Source organism: Sus scrofa, chromosome 1 (genome assembly GCF_054392235.1).
Source record: "Sus scrofa isolate SSC_HxYL_T2T_F1_AM1 chromosome 1, Sscrofa_HxYL_maternal_Yorkshire_Landrace_v2.0, whole genome shotgun sequence".
Lineage (NCBI taxonomy): Eukaryota > Metazoa > Chordata > Mammalia > Artiodactyla > Suidae > Sus > Sus scrofa.
Window position 1 is genome coordinate 241,262,447 of NC_139383.1, and position 19,779 is coordinate 241,282,225.

Below are 19,779 nucleotides of genomic sequence, written 5' to 3' on the forward strand. Positions count from 1 at the left end.
GCTATTCTGGGTCTTTTGGGCTTCCAAACAAACTTTACAATATTTTGTTCTAGTCCTGTGAAGAATGTCCTTGGTAACTTGATAGGGATTGCATTAAATCTGTAGATTTCCTTGGGTAGTACAGTCATTTTGATAATATTGACTTTTCCAATCCAAGAGCATGGTATGCCTTTCTATGTATTTATGTAATCTTTTATTTCTTTCATCAGCATCTTATAGTTTTCAGAGTAGAGGTCTTTTGTCTCTTTAGGTAGGTTTATTCCTAAGTATTTTATTCTTTTTGATGCTATGGTAAATGGGATTGTTTCCCTAATTTCTCTTTCTCATCTTTTGTTGTTAGTACATAGAAATGCAGTCAATTTCTGTGTATTAATTTTGTATCCTGTGACTTTGCCAAATTCATTGATGAGCGCTAACAGTTTTCTGGTAGAATCTTTAGGATTCTCTAGATATAGCATCATGTCATTTGCAGATAGTCATAGTTTTACTTCTTCCTTTCCAATTTGGATTCCTTTTATCTCTTTTATTTCTCTGATTGCTGTGGCTAGGACTTCCAAAACTATGTTGAATAGTACTGGCAAGAGCGGACATCCTTGTCTTCTTCCTAATATCAGCAGGAATTCTTTCAGCTTTTCAACATCAAAATGATGCTAGCTCTGGGTTTGTCATATGTGGCCTTTATTATGTTGAGGTAGTTTCCCTCTATGCCCACTTTCTGAAGGGTTTTTATCAGAAATGGGTGTTGCATTTCGTCAAAGGCTTTTTCTGCTTCTATTGAGAGGATCATATGGTTTTTATTCCTCAGTTTCTTAATGTGCTGTATCACACTGATTAATCTGCGGCTATTGAAGAACTCTTGCATCCCTTCAATAAATCCCACTTTATCATGATGTACAATCCTTTTAATGTATTGTTAGATTTGGTTTGCTGGTATCTTGTTGAGGATTTTTGCGCCTATGTTCCTCCATGAAATTGGCCTGTAATTTTCTTTTTTTGTGGTATCTTTATCTGATTTTGGTATCAGGGTAATGGTGGCCTCATAGAATGAGTTTGGGAGTGTTCCTTCCTCTGCAATTTTTTGGAATAGTTTCAGAAGGATGGTGTTATCTCTTCTCTAAATGTTTGATAGGATTTGCCTGTTAAGCCATCTGGTTCTGGACTTTTGATTGTTGGAAGTTTTTAATTTTTTTATTTATTTTTTATTTTTATTTTTTTTTTTGTCTTTTTGCCATTTCTTGGGCTGCTCCCACAGCATATGGAGTTTCCCAGGCTAGGGGTCTAATCGGAGCTGTAGCTGCCAGCCTATACCAGAGCCACAGCAACGTGGGATCCAAGCTGCGACCTACGCCACAGCTCATGGCAACACCAGATCGTGAGCAAGGGCAGGGACCGAACCCGCAACCTCATGGTTCCTAGTCGGATTCGTTAACCACTGCGCCATGACGGGAACTCCACTCCAGCTTTCTTTTGATTCCCATTTGCATGGAGTATTTTCTTCCATCCTTTCACTTTCAATTTGTATGTGTCCCTAGAAGTGAAGTGGGTCTCTTGAGGACAGCATATATATGGATTTTGTTTTTGTATCCATTCAGCCAGTCTGTGTCTTTTGGTTGGGGCATTTCATCCATTTATATATATATATATATTTGTCTTTTTGCCATTTCTTGGGCCACTCCCGTGGCATATGGAGGTTCCCAGGCTAGGGGTCTAATCGGAGCCATAGCCATCAGCCTACACCAGAGCCACAGCAATGCAGGATCTGAGCTGTGTCTACAACCTACACCACAGCTCACAGCAATGCCGGATCCTTAACCCACTGAGCAAGGCCAGGGATTGAACCCGCAACTTCATGGTTCCTAGTCAGATTTGTTAACCACTGAGCCATAACGGGAACTCCTGTCCATTTACATTTAAGTTAATTATTGATATGTATGTTCCTACTGCCATTTTATTAATTGCTTTGGATTTGTTTTTGCTGCTCTTTTTTCTTCCCTTGTTCTCTCCCCTTATGGTTTGATGACTATCTTTAGTGTTGTATTTGAGTTGATTTTTCTTGTTTGTGTGTGTATCAATTGTAGATTTTTGGTTTGCAGTTGCCCTGAAGTTTTGATACACACACACACACACACACACACACACATATATATAACATTGTTTTAAGTTGTTGGTCTCTTAATTGCAAGTTCATCTCCAGTGTCCAGCATTTGTACCCTCCTCTTCTCATGATTTCTGATTTTGGCTGCATAATTATGCATAGATGATTTCCTTTCTTTAATGTATATATGCTTTATCATTTGTGGTATTGTTTCTAGTTGTGGCCTTTTCTTTTCTGCCTAGAGAAGTTCCTTTAGTATTTGTTGTAAAGCTGGTTTAGTGTTGCTGAATTCTCTTAGCTTTTGTTTATCTGTTAAGCTTTTGATTTCTCCTTCGAATCTGAATTAGAGCCTTGCTGGGTGAAGTAATCTTGGTTGGAGGTTTTTTCCTTTCATCATGTTAAGTATATTGTGCCACTCCCTTCTGGCCTGCAGAGTTTCTGCTGAAAAATCTGCTAATAACCTTATCAGGGTTCCTTTGTATGTTATTTGCTTCTTTTCCCTAGCTGCTTTCGATATTTTCTCTTTGTCTTTAATTTTGGTCACTTTGATTAACAGGTGTTCTTCCTTGAGTTTATTTTATATGGTACTCGTTGTGCTTCCTAGATTTGAGTGAGTGGTTCCTTTCCCATTTTAGGGAAGTTTTCAGCTATTATCTCTTCAAATATTTTTTCTGTCCCTTTCTCTCTCTCTCCTCCTTCTGGCACCCCTATAATATGGATGTTGGTGTGTTTAACATTGTCCCAGAGTTCTCTGAGACACATTTCATTTCTTTTCAATCTTTTTTCTTTTCTGTTCCACATCAGTGATTTCCACTAATCTGTCCTCCACTTTGCTTATTCGTTTTTTTGTCTCCTGTATTCTGATTGGTTGCTTCTAATAAGTTTTTTATTTCAGTTATTATATTTTGCATCTCTGCTTGCTTTAAGTCTTGTATTTCTTTGCTCAATGTTTGCTGTAAATTATCAATCTTTGCCTCCAGTTTATCTCCAATGTCTTGCATCATCTTCAGCATCATCAGTCTAAAGTCTTTTTCCTGGAGGCTGAGAATCTCCAGATGATTTAGCTGTTTTCTGTGTTTTTTTTTTTTTTTCTAGCTCCTTTATCTGAGTTATGGTTCTCTGACTTTTCATTTTTATAGGTGTTTTGTGTGGTCTCCTTTTTGCAGACAATAGAGTTGTAGCCTCTCTTACTTCTGACATCTGCCCCCCTTGTGGCTGAAGTTGGTATGGGGGCTTGCTGTAGGCTTTCTGATGGGAGGGACTGGTGCCTGCCCACTGGCAGGTGGGGCTGATTCCTATCCCTCTGATGGGTGAGGCTTTGTCTCTGGGTGCATGCCTCGGGGGGGGGCAGTCTTTAGGCAGCCTGTTTACTGATGGATGGGGCTGTGATCCCACCTGGATTACTGTTTGTTCTAGGGCTTCTCAGTGCTGATGTGTGGGGCCAGATTTTCCCAAAATGGCCACCTCCAGAAAAACACACACTGATGAATATTCTCCAGAACTTTGCCTCCAATGTCCTTCCCCCACAATGAGCCATAGTCACCTCTGTTTTTCCAGGAGATTCTCCAAGAACTGCAGTCAGGTCTGATCTAGATTCCTATGGTGCCTCTGCTTTGCCCTGGGACCCAGTGCACATGAAAACCTGTGTGTGCCTTTCAAGAATTGGGTCTCCATTTCTCCCAGTCCTGTGGAGCTCCTGCACATAAGCCCCACTGGCCTTCAGTGCCAGATGCTCTGGGGGCTCTTTCTCCCAATGCCAGATCCCTAGGCATGGGGATTTGACATGGAGCTCAGAATTCACACTCCTGTAGGCGAGTCTCTGATACAGTTACTTTCCAGTCTGTGGGCATCCCACCTGGCAGGTATGGGGCTGCTTATACCACGTAATTGCCCCTTCTACCTTTTAACATGGCCTTCTCTTTGCCTTCTGGAATAGGATATCTTTTTGAAAATTTCCAGTCCATTTGGTTGAAGGTTGTTCAGCATTTGGTTGTAATTTTGTGGTTTTTATGAGAGAAGTTGAGCTCCAGTTCTTCTATTCCACCATCTTAATCCCCTGAAGAGACTATCTTCGTCCCATTTCATATTCTTGCCTCCTTTGTCAAAGACTGACTGTAGGTGTCTGGGTCCTCTCTTATGTTCCATTGGGCCATATGTTTGTTTTTGTATCAGTACCACACTGTCTCAATTACTGTAGCTTTGTAATATTGTCTGAAGACTGGAAGAGGTATGCCTCCAGCTTGTTTATTTTTTCCCTCAAAATTGCTTTGGCAATTATGGGCCTTTTGTGGTTCCATAAAAATTTTTGGATTATTCATTCTAGTTCTGCAGGAAAGGTAATGGGTAAATTGATAGAGATCACATTAAATCTGTAGATTGCTTTGGATAGTATGGCAATTTTAATATTAATTCTCCCAATCCAGGAGCATGGGACATCTTTCCATTTCTTTGAATCCTCTTTAATTTCCTTCAGGAATTTTATAGTTCTCAGTGATTAAGTCTTTCACCTCCTTGGCCAGGTTTATTCCTAGGTATTTTTTTTTTGGGGGGGGTGATCTTAAATGGTATTGCATTTTCATATTCCTTTTCTAGTATTTCATTGTTAGTATACAAAAATGTAACCAATTTCTTAATGCTAATCTTGTATCCTGCTACTTTGCTGAGTTTGTTTATCAGATCAGGTATATTTTGTGTGGAGTTCTTAAGGTTTTCTATATACATGTCATCTGTATATAGAGACAATTTTACCTCTTCTCTTCCAATTTTGATACCTTTTATTACTTTTTTCCCCCCAGTTGCTGTGGCCAGGACTTCCAATATCATGTTGGATAAAAGTGGTGAGAGTGGGCATCCTTGTCTTATTTCAGATTTTATTGGGAAGGCTTCCAGCTTTTCTCCATTGAGTATTTTTCATAAATGGCTTTTATTGTATTGAGATATGTTCCCTCTATACCCACTTTAGATCTAATATGAATTTTACTTGCATCACTGAGGATGATTCTGGCTTTTCTTAAAGAGTTTTGAATTGCGAGGGTATTTCACACATTTCCTTATAGTTTGAGATAGCAACAAAGTTGGGTAAAGATTCAAGGCAAATATCTCACATATGTTATATGGATGGATAGATGTTCACATAGACTGATGATCATACTAGTTCTCGGATTGTTTGTGACTTTGTGAGATTTTCCCTTTTCACTAGTTTTTAAAAAGCATTTATTTGCATGTGATAAGTTCATACCTAGCACAGAGTAAGGGAGGAAATGAATATTTCAAAGTCAAATCAATCTCATTACTTAGCACTGGCCCCAAACTTTCTTCATCTCCCAAGCTAGGCTTAAAGAGTAGTGGGTGGTCAGACTTACTTGTGGTGGTGATTAAGAAGAAAAAACAGTTTCTTTCTCATTTTCATCCTATTTTTCCTCATTTTATAAACTCTCATATTTCAAGCTCTGGTTAAACAACTTTCATGCTAAGGTCAATGTTGATTAATCAGAGAACAAGGGCGATAAATGGAAAAAGTCCAGCCTAGGATTTTGGTGAAGAATTTTTTCTTACTGTGATACTCACTAGAACTTCAAGTTCTTAGTAAGGAGAAAAATGTACCACCCAATTTTTAACAACCAATAATACATAGGAAGAAAGAGCCTGAGTTTAACAGGTACCATAGAACCAGAAACCCTGGACTACAGCCGTAGTCTGAATATTGGCTGCCCTGATCCCAGAGGCTCATGCAGAATCTGATTTTTCAAACTGGATGAGGAAGTGGGACTGAAAAATATATTTTAACAGGGTTTTTAAAGTTAGGAAATAAGAGGGTCTGAACATACATCAAGCTCTGAGAAACTCTTCAATATAGAGGCACATAAATTAACTATTTTTACCTAACCGTGCCTGATTTCCTGACATGCATTTTTAACAGACTCTTCTGGAACTTTAGCCTCTTCCTTTCTGCGAATGAAAAGTTAAGCTGGAAGAGTTATATATACACAGATATGAGATATAACCAAAGCTCTTTTTTGGTGTTAGAAAATGTTTTCTCCTATGATCCTGCCCCCTAAATTCTAGACTATATTGCTTAAATGTGAAGTTGGATATTTGGTGTTTAAGTCTTATACCTAGTGAATTACCATCTCAATAAATAAAACTACCTATTAACGATGAGTGAACATATATAACCACTCAATTTCCTAATGTACACCTCTATTTACAAAATGAAATTATAAGGTATTTTTATTATAAACAATATCTTTCTTTGGGCATGTTACCAACATAACCTGCATCCCTGATTCTTTACTGGTCAAAAAGGAATGATAACTTCCAGGTCTGAAGAGCAGGAAAAAGAAGTTGAGAAGGTCCAGTAATGTGACCTGCACCTCCCTCCCATCCCTGGAAGTTCTCAGCATGATCCTGTTCTAGGATCCCTGTGAAAACTCAAAGAAAGCAAGAATAGAATCCACCCTGATTTCAAAAATGTCACCTGGAGATGCTGCCAAGGGTACTATCACCTCCTCTCGCCAACATCACCACCCTCTAAGCCCCCAACACTGCTGAACGAAAAAAACATCCCTAATGCTGACCACTCAACTTAACTTTGGATGGAGATTAATTAGGTATTCCATGGAAGAGATTACCAGCAGTATCCCTCTCCTCTATGGAAGTTGACAGAAAAGTAGAATCTGAAATGAACGCCTCCAGATAATGTTCAGATACATACATCAGTGGTTCTCAAACTTGGCTGCCTAATCAGAATCACCTGGGAAGCTTCTAAAAGCCAACCAAAAAGCTCAGACTGATTTCCAAGAATTCTTCACTCAAGCTCTCTGGGGCTGGTACCCCAGGCATCTACAGAAAAGCCTCCCAGGAGATTTCAATGTGGAGTCAAGACTGAAGACCAATGTTTGGCATGTTCCTGATAACAACCAGAAGTTGGGGGTGGTAGCACTCCAGGGGCTGAAACCTAAGACACTGCAGGGGACTGAGGACAAAGACATCTGTTTACCTAAATGTAGGACCTGAAAACCTCAAAACAAAATGAACAGAGGCTTTGTGAATCAATTAAACACCCCAAATTCAGCTTTTCAAGAGCTGTGGTTGGCTAGAGAGCCCGAGCCCACTGCCTCAACTGTGACTTGGAATTAAGTAGAAAATTCTAGGAAAGGAGTAAGATGCTTTTTGAAGGGAATGTCAGACCTCACACTTCTAGACACACTGAATTCCATATTAAGTACTGGATTGGAATGGCAGGCAAAATACTGCTCTTTACTGTTTAATGGTTAAGTCTCCTTTTTTAAGATGTTGTTTTTGTTTTTATGATGAGCCCTTGCAACTAAATGTGTGTAACTTACATGCAAGTCTGATGCGGAGTTCCTGTCGTGGCTCAGTGGTTAGTGGGTTAGCTAGCATCCATGAGGATGTGGGCTCCATCCCTGGCCTTGCTCAGTGGGTTAAGGATCCAGCATTGCCGTGAGCTGTGGTGTAGGTCGCAGACTTGGCTTGGATCCTATGTTGCCATGCCTCTGGTGTAGGCCAGTGGCTACAGCTCTGATTGGACCCCTAGCTTGGGAACCACCATATGCCATAGGTGCAGCCCTAAAAGACAAAAAGACCAAAAAAAAAAAAAAAATGTGACCCCAGGGCAGTGAAGAAGCTGGGGTCAGTTACCAAAGGAACTGATAGATTTTGCTATTTTTTTCTAGAGATCCCTGAATATAGAACCAAACATCTTTGAAAACTCAGGCAGGGCTGTCCTTTGCCCTTGGGAAATTCTGATCTAAATCATCCAGAATCATCCAAGTAGATTCTGCAGAACCTTTAAGTGGATTTCCTTCATAAAATATAGGCCTAGAAGGAGAATTTCTCAAAGTTGGAGAAGCTACAAACAGTAAAATATATGAAGGTTTTCCATAATATCACCACTAGAAAACATAAGTTATAAGCTATTATACATAAGTTATAAGAATTCAAATTCAGGAGTCCTGACAGTGAGCAAACGCCTTTGTAATATTTATTCAAGAAGCCATAAATTCTAATATGTGCTCCTATGACACTTGAGAGACATTCATAAAGATAAAAGCTTATCAACAGAGTGAGCAAATACATATGAATCATTCCTGTTAAAAAAGGCAGACAATGTATATTAAAAAAATATTCAGGGCTAAATATTAATTGAAAAAACATGTTGACTAAAAACCGAATGCTACACTAAATTTCTAATAAATTTTCTTTGAAAAGAAGTCTGTCAAGCAATAGGCAGAGACTTTCAACAACCTGGCTGAGCAACAATCTTGATAATATTTTAAAATAAAACCCTCTGAAATCACAAATTTCCTTCTACATACTTTTAAGAAAGTGTTTTTATCCTTGAAAAAAAAATCAAATAATGGAAATAAATATTCATCAATATGAAATGAGGGATTGCATGACTAAAAAGAAAAGTTAATAAGGTTTGTTAACTGATTGACTGTTTTAAATAAAGCAATACTTTTTTAAAGAAAACATAGATCATGCTTCTTAAGTAATTACTTAAACTCCTAGAGCACTAGCACTGGTCATTTTATCTTTTTATGACCTAAGAAGGGTACTTTGTTAGTGTTTCACATTTGGAATCAGGACTAGTCCACAGAGAAAATTACTCAGAAAACAATAAAGAAATGCATCAGAAAGACCTGAATGAATAACAGAAGAAACAATGAATCCATTTTTGGCCTTTGAACTTGCCCCAGTAATAACCTTCAATTTCTCCAGTGTCATTTAATCTGCAAAGCACTTCCTTTTGCTCATGTTGACTTATGTAGCAGACAGAGCAGGTGTTGTCTGCATTTGACAGAGGAGGAAATGCAAGACCAGAGAGGTTACATGGCTTCCCCTAGAACTGAGTCAGCAAACTCCAGCCCATGGACTAAATCCACTCTTGGCCTGCTTTTGTTTGGCCCGTGAGTTAAGAATAGTTTTCACATTTTGCAAAAAAGAGTTCATAAGCAAGCCTCACGCATTCATTTATGCACTGCCCATGCCTGGTTTTCCACAACAGCAGAGCCGAATGGTTGCAACAGAGACTTATGGCCCTCAAAGCCAAAAAAGTATTTACTCTCTGGGCATTAATAGAAAAAGGTTGCAGGCTTCTGCCTGAGATCCAAAGTGGAGTCATAAGCAGAGCCCAGCTTTGGGGGAACCAATCCAGTGATCTTTCCACCCACCCTTTGGCCTCTCCTTAAGCCACTTCGATATGTGGTGCACCCCTAGCATATGTTTGAGGGGTAAGAGGAAGTTTATGAAGCATGGATGCAGGTACTTGAAATAGAGAGGAGGCATTAAGAATGGAGACAGAGGTACAATTGACTAATTTCCTAGTTTCGCAGCCTGTAGGAGACAAATTCTGCTCCAAGAGGAACTATACCTAGGGTCTCACCCATACCTGATTTAGGAGGAGTTAAATGATGAGATTGGGGAACTTTTGAGTTCATATTTAGATTAGATTTGAGACTTGGAGTTGATGCCAGAATGGGTTAAGACATTTTAGGGATATTGCAATAAGGGGAATGTATTTTGCTGAGGGGTTGGACATTAATGGGGGCAGGGGGCAGACTGTACTGGGTTGAACAGTGTTGACTGAAATGCATGAAAACCCCAAACCTCAGAAAGTAACTTTATTGGGAAATAGGGTCTTTGTAGATATAATAAGCTACGATGAGGTCATGCTGGATTAGGATAAGCCTTCACGCAATGACTGCTGTACTCATAGGAAGAGAGAGATCTGGACACAGAGAGGAGAAGGTCATGTGAGCACAGATACACACAGAGGGAAACTCTACATAAAGACATACCCAAGGAGGGATGGAAGCCTCTACAAGACAGAGAACACCAAGGATTGCCAACAAACACAGAAGCCAGGAGAGCAGCATGGAACAGGGCTCCCCACCACCCGAACCTCCAGGTAGAACCAATCATCTTGATGTCAGACTTCCAGCCTCCAGAACTGTGAAACTGGGGTAAGCCCCCCAGCTTGAAGTATCTTGTTATGGCAGCTGTAGGAAACTAACACAGATTAGCAGGCAAGTGGACATGGCCCACCCGAATTCCTACCCAGAGCAAAGGAGAAAAGTGGTGGAATGTCAAGCCCCATAAAGCCTTTCTGTTTGAAATACAAACACAGAGAACCTCTAGAAGACCTTGAGGGAGAAGGAAACAAAACAAAACCCCAGAAACCCCGATTACTAAGTCTGACCAGGTTTTTACAAACACATGTTGCCAAGGTAAGCAGAAGGCTTGTACTTGAGGCTTTCTTCGCAATAGGTCTTTTTACAAACCCATCCCTACATTCCAAGCTTTCTCCAGTCACCCCATTATGACAGGAAACAGAATGCCTTTTAAAAGGAGGAAAGCGATTAACTAAAATCACTGGGAGGATGTTGCTGACATACCCTATCTTAAATTTCCAAAGACGAAACAAACCTGAATTTCCAAAGTTGGCCTAATTTTCAAAATACTTTGTATAGGGTGTTTTTGGTTGTTTTTTTTTTTTTTTTTTTTAATTGCACACATTCAGGAAGATAGAATGCCTGTACTCAAAAACCAATGCATAAAAGCATCAGCAGAGTCACTTGTAGAATCTCCTAATGGCTCAGTAGTCCTCTCTCATATTACTTGGCACCAGATAAACTAAAGACTAATTCCCACCACTACCACTCCCCAGCCCCCGCACATGCGCGCACGCACCCGCACGCACGCACACACACACACGTTTCAACCTAACACTGTTGAAAGTTGAAACTGTGGGCAAGATATATTCCTTCATTTCCTCAAGATTGCAAGGAACTAGTGGTAAAAACATGAGGTTGCAGCACATTATAAAGGTGCATCTAAATTTTGGCAATGTTGTGTTTTTCTAGGTAATCCAGTCACTGAGTAATAAAAAAATTTAATTTGATTGCTTTGGAGGTCTTTGCATATCACATTTATGAAAACAGATGCCACAAACTCGTGATGAAGTTGCCTTTGTAGTCCACATCCAATTCTTACATTTGAGCAGCTAAATTCTTTTCCATCAATTTACAAGAGGCCCATCTTAGACGAAATTTTTCTCTGCATCATCATGTCTTGTTATAACTTGGTATCAATTATTTAAAATAAACTATCATCTAGATGGTTCTTAATGAGTTCAGACATAGCATTTTTCTGGATTTACATTCCAATACACCATAAAACATTTTATTTGCCTTCTTCTCCAGCTTTCCTGCCTCCTTTGGTCTTCAACAGGTGCGTATTTTAAATAATCGTGGTGATAGGAAAACAAATGGCAACCTGATACCATTACTTTATGAGAGTCTGTTGCTAGTTGCGACATGAGCATTACCCTTCAAAAAGTATCACTTAGCTCCTGAGAAGGGCTAGCTCCCCAAACAAACAAAACCCACTGACCTCTTTGAGTAGCCTGCAGGGCCTCTAAGAAAATATTTTTTTTCTTTTTTAGTCACCCCACAGCATATGGAGTTGCCAGGTCAGGGATTAGATCCAAGCTGCAGTTGTGACCTATGCCACAGATATGACAATGCGGGATCTTTTAACCCACGGTGGAGGGGCGGGGATTGAACCTGGTGCCCTAGCACTATAGAGACACCACTGATCCCATCGTGCCACAGCGGGAACTCCAGAAACTTTTCTTAAGACTGGAAATTGTTAAAAAGTTGACTATTAACCTGAGCTCTCCATTGTACCAATGAAGAAATTAATAAGGTATTTTATTTTAGCTGAAAGAGGAAATGTACATATCGGTCTTCCTAATCTCAGCACCTGAAAAAGGCCGCCAAAAAGACTACCCACATTTATGACATGCAGCACACTCGGTAGCACCATACTACTGCTGTGCTAGACCGTCTGCAGGACTAAGACTGCAGTGCTGTTACCAAATTCATGACACTCCGCCAGAGCATCTCTACTCCGAGTCAGAGCCCAAGAGCTTCTTCTGGCCTCTGATGGAGGCTCTCAGTAACTGTTTTGGTTCAGAGACAAAGGCTAACCAGAGGAGGAAAGCATGCATTCACAAAAGGGTCCATCACTCTCCAGCACATTACCTTATTCTGCTCACACACGTACTGTATCCTCAGGGTGTCCATGGCTCTGATCATGGCTTGCATGGCAGTGAATATGTTTTGATAAACCAGCTTCGTGAACCCCTTTCTGTCTTCGTCACTGTAACCAGACCCATGGATAATTCTCATTTGCTTGATAAAGGTGCTTTTGCCACTTTCACCGGTTCCTAATGAGACAAAACAAGTGAAAAACACAGTCAGCAGTCTTTTAAAGGAGGATGCTGAGAAAGAAAGGGTTTCCTGGCAGTGTTGGTCAATATCAGGATTAATAAGTTGATGGGGTGGACTTGGAAAGGGCCTGCTGGATGCTTATACAATGTAGGCTGCAGGGGAGTAATATCCTAAAACCCTGGGCAGAGAAGCCCCCCCACACACACACAATTTATTAAGGTCACATGAGTGTCTGTGTTACTAGGGGTAATCCTAAACACCAGCTCTTGTGACTAACACAGTTTAGGCTCCAGGGAACTGCTCCCCGACACCCCTTGCCTTAGGACCCCAAAACAACTGGCAACCATGACTGAAAGCCCCAAACACGTGAGGGTTTTCCCAATGCTAACACCAGCCATGGAGGTGATGGGGCTGCTTCAGAATTCAGGGAGGGGGAGTTCCCATCATGGCTCAGCCGGAACAAACTTGATAGTATCTATGAGGCTACGGGTTTGATCCCTGGCCTCCCTCAGTGGATTAAGGATCCAGCTTTGCCATGAGCTCTGGTGCAGGTCGCAGACGTGGCTCAGATTCTATGTTGCTATGGCTGTGGTTTAGGGTAGCAGCTAGAGCTCTGATTCAGCCCCTGGGTTGAACGTCCATATCCCATGGGTGTGGCCCTGAAAAGATAAAACAAACAAACAAAAAAGAATTCAGAGAGGGGCTGAGGGGCAGAAATTCCTGGATAAGAGAAAAGGCTAACTGACAAACATCATATGATATCAGTTACACACAGAATCTAAAAAAAGGATATAAATCAACCTATTTGCAGAACAGAAACAGACTCCCAAACTTTGAAAAACTTACGGTTACCAAAGGGGACGGGGCAGGGGGTTGGGGGGTGGACTGGGGATTTGGGATTGGCATATGCACACTGAGGTATACGGAATGATTGCCCAACAAGGACCTGCCGTACAGCACAGGGAACTCTATCCAATATTCTGTGATAATTTATGTGAGAAAAGAATCCAAAAGAAAATGGATATGTGTATATACATGACTGAGTTATTTTGTTATACAGCAGAAATTATCACAACCTTGTAAATCAACTATATTTCAAAAAAAACTCTAAAAAATGAAATAAAGAGAAAAGGCTATTGAACTTGTCAATTCCTTCCTTCCAGATACATGAATACATGGTGAATGGTGCTTGCATGATGAAGTACCATTTCTCGTTGCACCAAATGCCTATATTCCTCCCCCTCCTCATATTCCAATTTATAGTTCAGGAGCTCCTCCAAACTCACGGTACTCACCCAGCGTTTACAGTGTCACATCATCCTTATTTTCTTAAATTTGTGTAGAGGTCCAGCCAATATGTGAAACATGAATCAGGGCTTTACATTAATATTAGATAGAGATAATGCTTGATCAGATAGGAAGAATTGCAGTTTTTGAGAGAGACTCGTGTGAGGGAATGAAAATATTTTCTAATATTTTTATGATAAAGATAATCTATTGTATGAGATGCCATTACCATGTCTGGAACATTATGTATTCATGGTTCATTTTCAAATCAAATAAGGCTCTAAAAAGTTTTTTTTTTTTTTTTTTAACAATTCAGTTGATGTTCCCTCAGCAGGACAAAGTTTCTTCGAATTGGAATTAATGAAAAATGATCTCAAAACTAAAGTGACTCAAAAAACTTGTATAGTTCAAGTGGGTTAATTCTATATTTACAAATTACATTTCAATATACCTGTTATAAAAAAAGGAAGTCATTTAAGTCAGTTCAATCAAAACTTATACGAAAATCTTAAAGCAATACAGTGATTTTGCTATAAAGAAGGCCAAAAACAAAAAAAATGGAAAGTGATTAATTATAAAATCTTTATATTATTACTCATCCACACATCATTGACCCCACAGAATCCCCAGATAGTGCAGTTGCAGTTAAATCCAATCATCTTTGATATTTTGTTGAGGCTTAGTTATATGAAAACCATAGTTGTACACATCTTTTCTGACATTTGAGTTATAAAAAGTGTTTGCCATGGTAAGAGGATGGGATATATTGATAATAGTTTGTTAGATTAACTGTAGCCTATAACTGCTTAGACTTATGGGATGTAGGTCTCCATCTGTACTCTCGCCAGGGCCTTGCAAACATCAGGCCCCTGAGAAAGGTCGAGGGGACTCATTCAATTTTCCATTTGGACAATTGAGACAATTCTCAGCATTTAATAAGATCTTTCCTTGTAAGAAAAAAATAAAATGTACTTTCAGGTTGATCTTTTCAAAACACAAACCTATTTTCTATCTGTTCTCCCTTCCTCAGCTCAAAACCCTCAATGGCGCCCCCTCAGCTCAGGAAGAAAGACCAAACTCCTTACTGTGGCCAAAAAGACCATGTGGCCTGGCCTCTCCACTGTCACCAGCCTCCTCTCACAACACACTTTCTTCCATTCTCTACATTTCCAGCTCTGGCTCATGCTTTGCATCATCCTGGGATGGTCTTCCTTCATCCCACTCACCATTGGTCTTGGCCTGGCCTGGCCTCCCTGACAAGTTTCAGTCCTTGCACTCTAGGTTCTGAGGGTACCATGAACTTCTCTTTAGAGCATCTGTCCCAGCTGCACTTTTGCCCATTAATGCCATTCTCACTTTGATATATGTCTCCCCTACCAGCCTGGATGTTTCATAAGAGGAGGCAGGGGCCATGTTTGCTTTTAATCACATACTCACCTTGGGCCAGGTGTAAACCTTACACTTGGCACATGCTCAATAAGTTTGTTTAAAATTGTGGTAAAAGACACAAAAAATTTACCATATTCATTTTTCGTAAGTGTACAGTTCAGAAATGTTAAGTATATTCAAATCGTTGCGCAATCCATCTCCAGAACCCTTTTCGTCCCACAGAACTGAAACTCCATACCCATGACCCCCCAGCCCCTGGCAGCCACCTTTTCACTTTCTGTGTCTAGAAATGTGAATATTATAGATGCCTCATATAAGTGGAATCACATAGTACTTGTCTTTTTGTGACTGGTTTATTTCACTTAGCATAACATCCGCAAGGTTTGTTCATGTTATAGTCTGGGATAGGATTTCTTTCCTTTTTAAAGCTTGAATAATATTCCAGTATTTTTGAATACATAATAGTGATAAGGAATTCACCCAGTCTCAACTACCTGCACTATCTACAAATAGGAAAATAGGGTTGGCCATTCTCTCTCAACCACTCAGGGTGGTATGAGGGCAGCATTGACCTCAACCATGGAAGGAGAAGTCACAAAAGTGGCCAACCAGAAGGCTTATCCTGATTCTTTGTGACCCCTTCCTGGTTACTCCCCCAGTCCCAATAATGCTGTTAGAGCAGTCACTATGTGCCTGGTCCTCTACACAAATTCTCTCCTTTAATCCTCACAACCACCCTATGAGGTATGAACCATTATCATCATCTTTGTTATACGGAAGACAATCCTGAGGCCCATACTATTTAGTAATCTCTGCAAGGACACACTTTCACCAAGAGAAAGAGGTGATTTACTCAATCAGAGTTTAATGACAGACTTCATTGTCAAAGAAGAACATCAGGATCATGACCAAACGAAATGAGGTACACTAGTCTCGTGAAGACAGATCTGAAGTTCACAGCTGCACCCCGAACCCTAAGCCCAGGCAGATTCCCCATCCTGCAGGTGCATGTTGCTGGGCAAAAGGAAGAACCTCCCGACAGGAGAGGGTTCTCACAAGCAGCCTCACTAATTGCCTCACTTCCACCTCTGGAGGCAGGAAAGGTGGGTCCTATCTTCCCAAGACAGAAAAGAGGAAATTGGCTGTGAGTCAGAAAATAAGGCAAGGCTGATGCAAATGCAGAGCTACAGCTAGAAGCCAGGCTGCTGATGCCTTAGCCTTCAAGGCTCAACACAAATTACCTACCACGCTCCCGGAAGGAATTCTCTTCCCTGTCATTCCCCCATCAGTTAGGCCTGCCTCCCTCCTTTGAGCTCTCAAATGTGTCTGTGGTCACCCCAAGGGCAGAGCCCATTCCCTAGTTGCCTGTTTGCAGATGTGTCTCTTGCTATACCCTTAGTCCAGGAAGGATAGGGCGTGGGTACAATCATTTGGGTACCACGAATATTGTGCCTGTTATACAGTCAGCCCTCAAAAAAAAGCTAAATGAAGGAATGAATGGAACAAACATGAAAAGTCACAGTTTTCTTCCTTAGGTCTTATATCACAGACAACTGTAGGAAAATTAGATACAAATTGTCTAAAGATGACTGTGATGGGACCAGGTGCCCTGAAGCTACTGTTTTCTGATGACTCTTGGCTATCAAGACTCCATATGATAACTGAGAACTTGATTGAAGACCTATACTTTCAGAGCTGGGTCCCAAGTCCTGGATGAGATTAGACCTCCATTCTTGCAGCAACTTGGGATCCCTGTATTTCCTCCATCTACAATGCTTCCACCTCAGCCAAGTTGACCTTGGGTTCAATGCTACCTTACCCCAAGGGAATGTTAATACTTTCTACATTCTGCATACCATGAAGCTGATGTGAATGGAGAGATTATATGAGGCAAGCTGTGATTTGGGCCATGTTAAGCCAGAAAAATCACTCAAGACTCACCCCAATGACCTACGCCAAGATAATCTTTCAAGTTACAAAGGTCATTGACTTACAAGAGGTTAAAACCAACCCCACTACGAGCTCCAAACAGAAACATTTTCAAAAGTCACTGATTTGCTTTGAACACGGAACATTTTGAAAAAGTTAAAATTGATCTTTAAAATCACTTTTAAAAAGATATAAATGTCTTTGATCAATACCAATATAATGAAAAAAGTCTTCAGCTCTACATCATGGTTATTTGAAGAATAAAAAACCAAACACAGGGCAAAAAAATGACAGGTCAAAGGTGAATAAGAGGAGTTCCCATTGTGGCACAGCAGCAAGGAATCTGAATAGTATCCATGAGGATCCAGGTTTGATCCCTGGCCTCACTCAGTGAGTCTGGGATCCAGCATTGCAGTGGTGTAGGTCACAGATGTGGCTCAGATTCCAGGTTGCTGTGGCTGTGGCATAGGCTGGCAGCTGTAGCTCTGATTCAATCCCTAGCCTGGGAACTTCCATATTCTGCAGGTTTGACCCCAAAAAGCAAAATAAATAAATAAAGGTGAAGAAAAGAGATTGAAAGACACATACCACATGGGGCTGAGGCTGACAGAACAAAGAGATTCAGTGGGGCAGGGGTCGGGGATGGATCCTCTCACTATAACTTCAGCCTCCACACAACCCAGTTAGTATCTTCTTTTTCCAGAAGGGAAACTAAATGTCAAAAATATTAAATAGTTTAATTTTTATTCAAGATCAAAGTTTGCTCAAGGTGACTCAGCTTGGAAGTGTTGAGTCTTGAGTCTAAATCCAGGTCTACGTTGGTACATGCACTTCCCATAATACCACGTGCTAGTTTGACATTGTTTCCTAAAATAAATGGCCAGGCACACCCTCCTATCAGCTTAAGCACTGTCTTCATCTGCTTCTGAGACTCCAACATTTGGGACTTTGTCTTTAATTCTTCAAAGTTCTGCTCTAAAGGAGATGGTTCCAACAGCACATGGGAGCTGGGGTTGGGGTGGGAGTGGGAATGGGCACTTGAGAGGTAAGTCATTCTCTGCAATAACATCTGTGACCAGGACCTGGGGGACCAGTAAACTCAAGCTAAGGATCTGAGTTGAGTTTCTGTGTGGACGATCTGTCCACCGATGTAAGAGGTGTTTTCAAGTCCCCTATTATCATTGTGTTACTGCTGAGTTCTCCTTTCATGCCTGTTAATATTTGCCTTATACATTTAGGTGCTCCTGTGTTGGGTGCATATATATTTAAAATTGTTATATCTTTTTCCTAGGTTGATCCCTTGATCATTACATAACAGTCTATATTTTTAAGACTATCTTGTCTGATACAACTATTGCTACTATAGCTTTCTTTTAATTTCCATTTGCATGGAATATCTTTTTCCATCCTCCTCCTACTTTCAATCTATTTGTGTCTCTAGGTCTGAAGGGAGTCACTCGTAGGCAGCACATATATGGGTCTTGTTTTTGTAACCCCACCTCTTCTAAACAGAAACTCAATACTTAAGACATTGAGCACAACTGTTCATTTAATCTGTACAAAAGAAAAATCTAAAGGATATGATTTCTAGAATGAAAATTATTGTTGATTGGAGGATCAAGTGACTTAGATTTGACATCTCCCCTAATTGTGTATTACAATGGGTGGTTTGGGCCAGAAGCACAGGTCCACTCTGCTTTGTTTCTTATTTCTTTGTTGAGAACTTTCTCATGAGTCCTCCACAAAATCAACAGGCTGGTGAATGCTCCTCCACAGCCTCTGCATATAGCAGAAGAACAGCAGCCTCAGTCTGGGAGCAGCATTTTGGTTCACAGGGAGGAGGAGGAAGTCTTTGGGCAGAAGGTGAACTTAGGTGTCAGGTGAAGAGATTTAATCAGATGAAACAAGGGGGGAACAGGGGGTGGGGGCAGTAGGGGGAGTGGACCACAGCTCAGAAGGACTCTCACTCCTGGACCCAATGCTGTGAAAACACAGAGCAGGAAAAGCAGTAAAATTACAATTCAATTTCTAGATTCTGTTCCAAAATGTAAATAAAGGAAATAGTTCTTCTCCTCCATTTAGTTTTTGCTCCACTATTTTCCTAATTGAAAACAACAACAACAACGGGTTATAAGTACTTTATTTTTTTGGCCGCATCCACAGCATGTGGAAGGTCCCAGGCCAGGGATGGAATCCATGACGCAGAAGAGACCCAAGCCTCTGCAGTGACAATACCACCACGAGGGAACTCTCATAAGTACTTTAAAACTTTCATTATCATTAAGAGGCTACTCATTTGAGGTTTTTACTGTCATCCTACTGCAAATGTGGTCCGTAATGAAATCAGCAGGTAACTTCTAGGTAAGACACTCTGGCTGGTAACAGAGATTATTCCTCAGATGGCCTGCTTTTGTGACCTCTAACCTCTGGGCAGGACACCAATCTGTTCCTCAAGTAAGGCTTGCATACTCTCCTGAGTTTCTCAGTGTGAAGCTGTTCTAGGATCCTCTGCCTCCCCCAGCCTTAAATGTGAGTTATTTCCTTTTCCAGCGTAGATGCTCAGTAAGTGTTTAATCTGCACATCTGCTACTCTGGCGTGGTTGGCACATATGGGTAACTTGTGTTCTATTTAAGCAAAGGCTCACCTCCACAGGCTTCCTGCCTCTGTGGGTGGGGGGTGTGCTCTCTGCAGGACTGGGAGCTTTCCTCCAGGACTCCTGTTTCTGGCATTCACTTAGCCAGTGTTTCCCCAAACTCCATTATTTGTGTACCTGCCTTGCTATTTTTATCATATCCATGTACCATCTGTATGATTACATA

At 40.7% G+C, this 19,779-nt stretch overlaps 1 protein-coding gene across 3 annotated transcripts in view; it reads right to left on the reverse strand.

The window, feature by feature from the left end:
- Positions 1-19,779, reverse strand: part of GNA14 (G protein subunit alpha 14) — a 203,432-nt gene that overhangs the window by 77,713 nt on the left and 105,940 nt on the right. For all 3 annotated transcript variants that reach the window (XM_084968096.1, XM_084967637.1, NM_001097518.1), the window contains one exon: positions 12,166-12,350. In XM_084968096.1, coding sequence (XP_084824222.1) covers positions 12,166-12,350 — 185 coding nt within the window. The remainder of the gene's footprint in view (positions 1-12,165; positions 12,351-19,779) is intronic.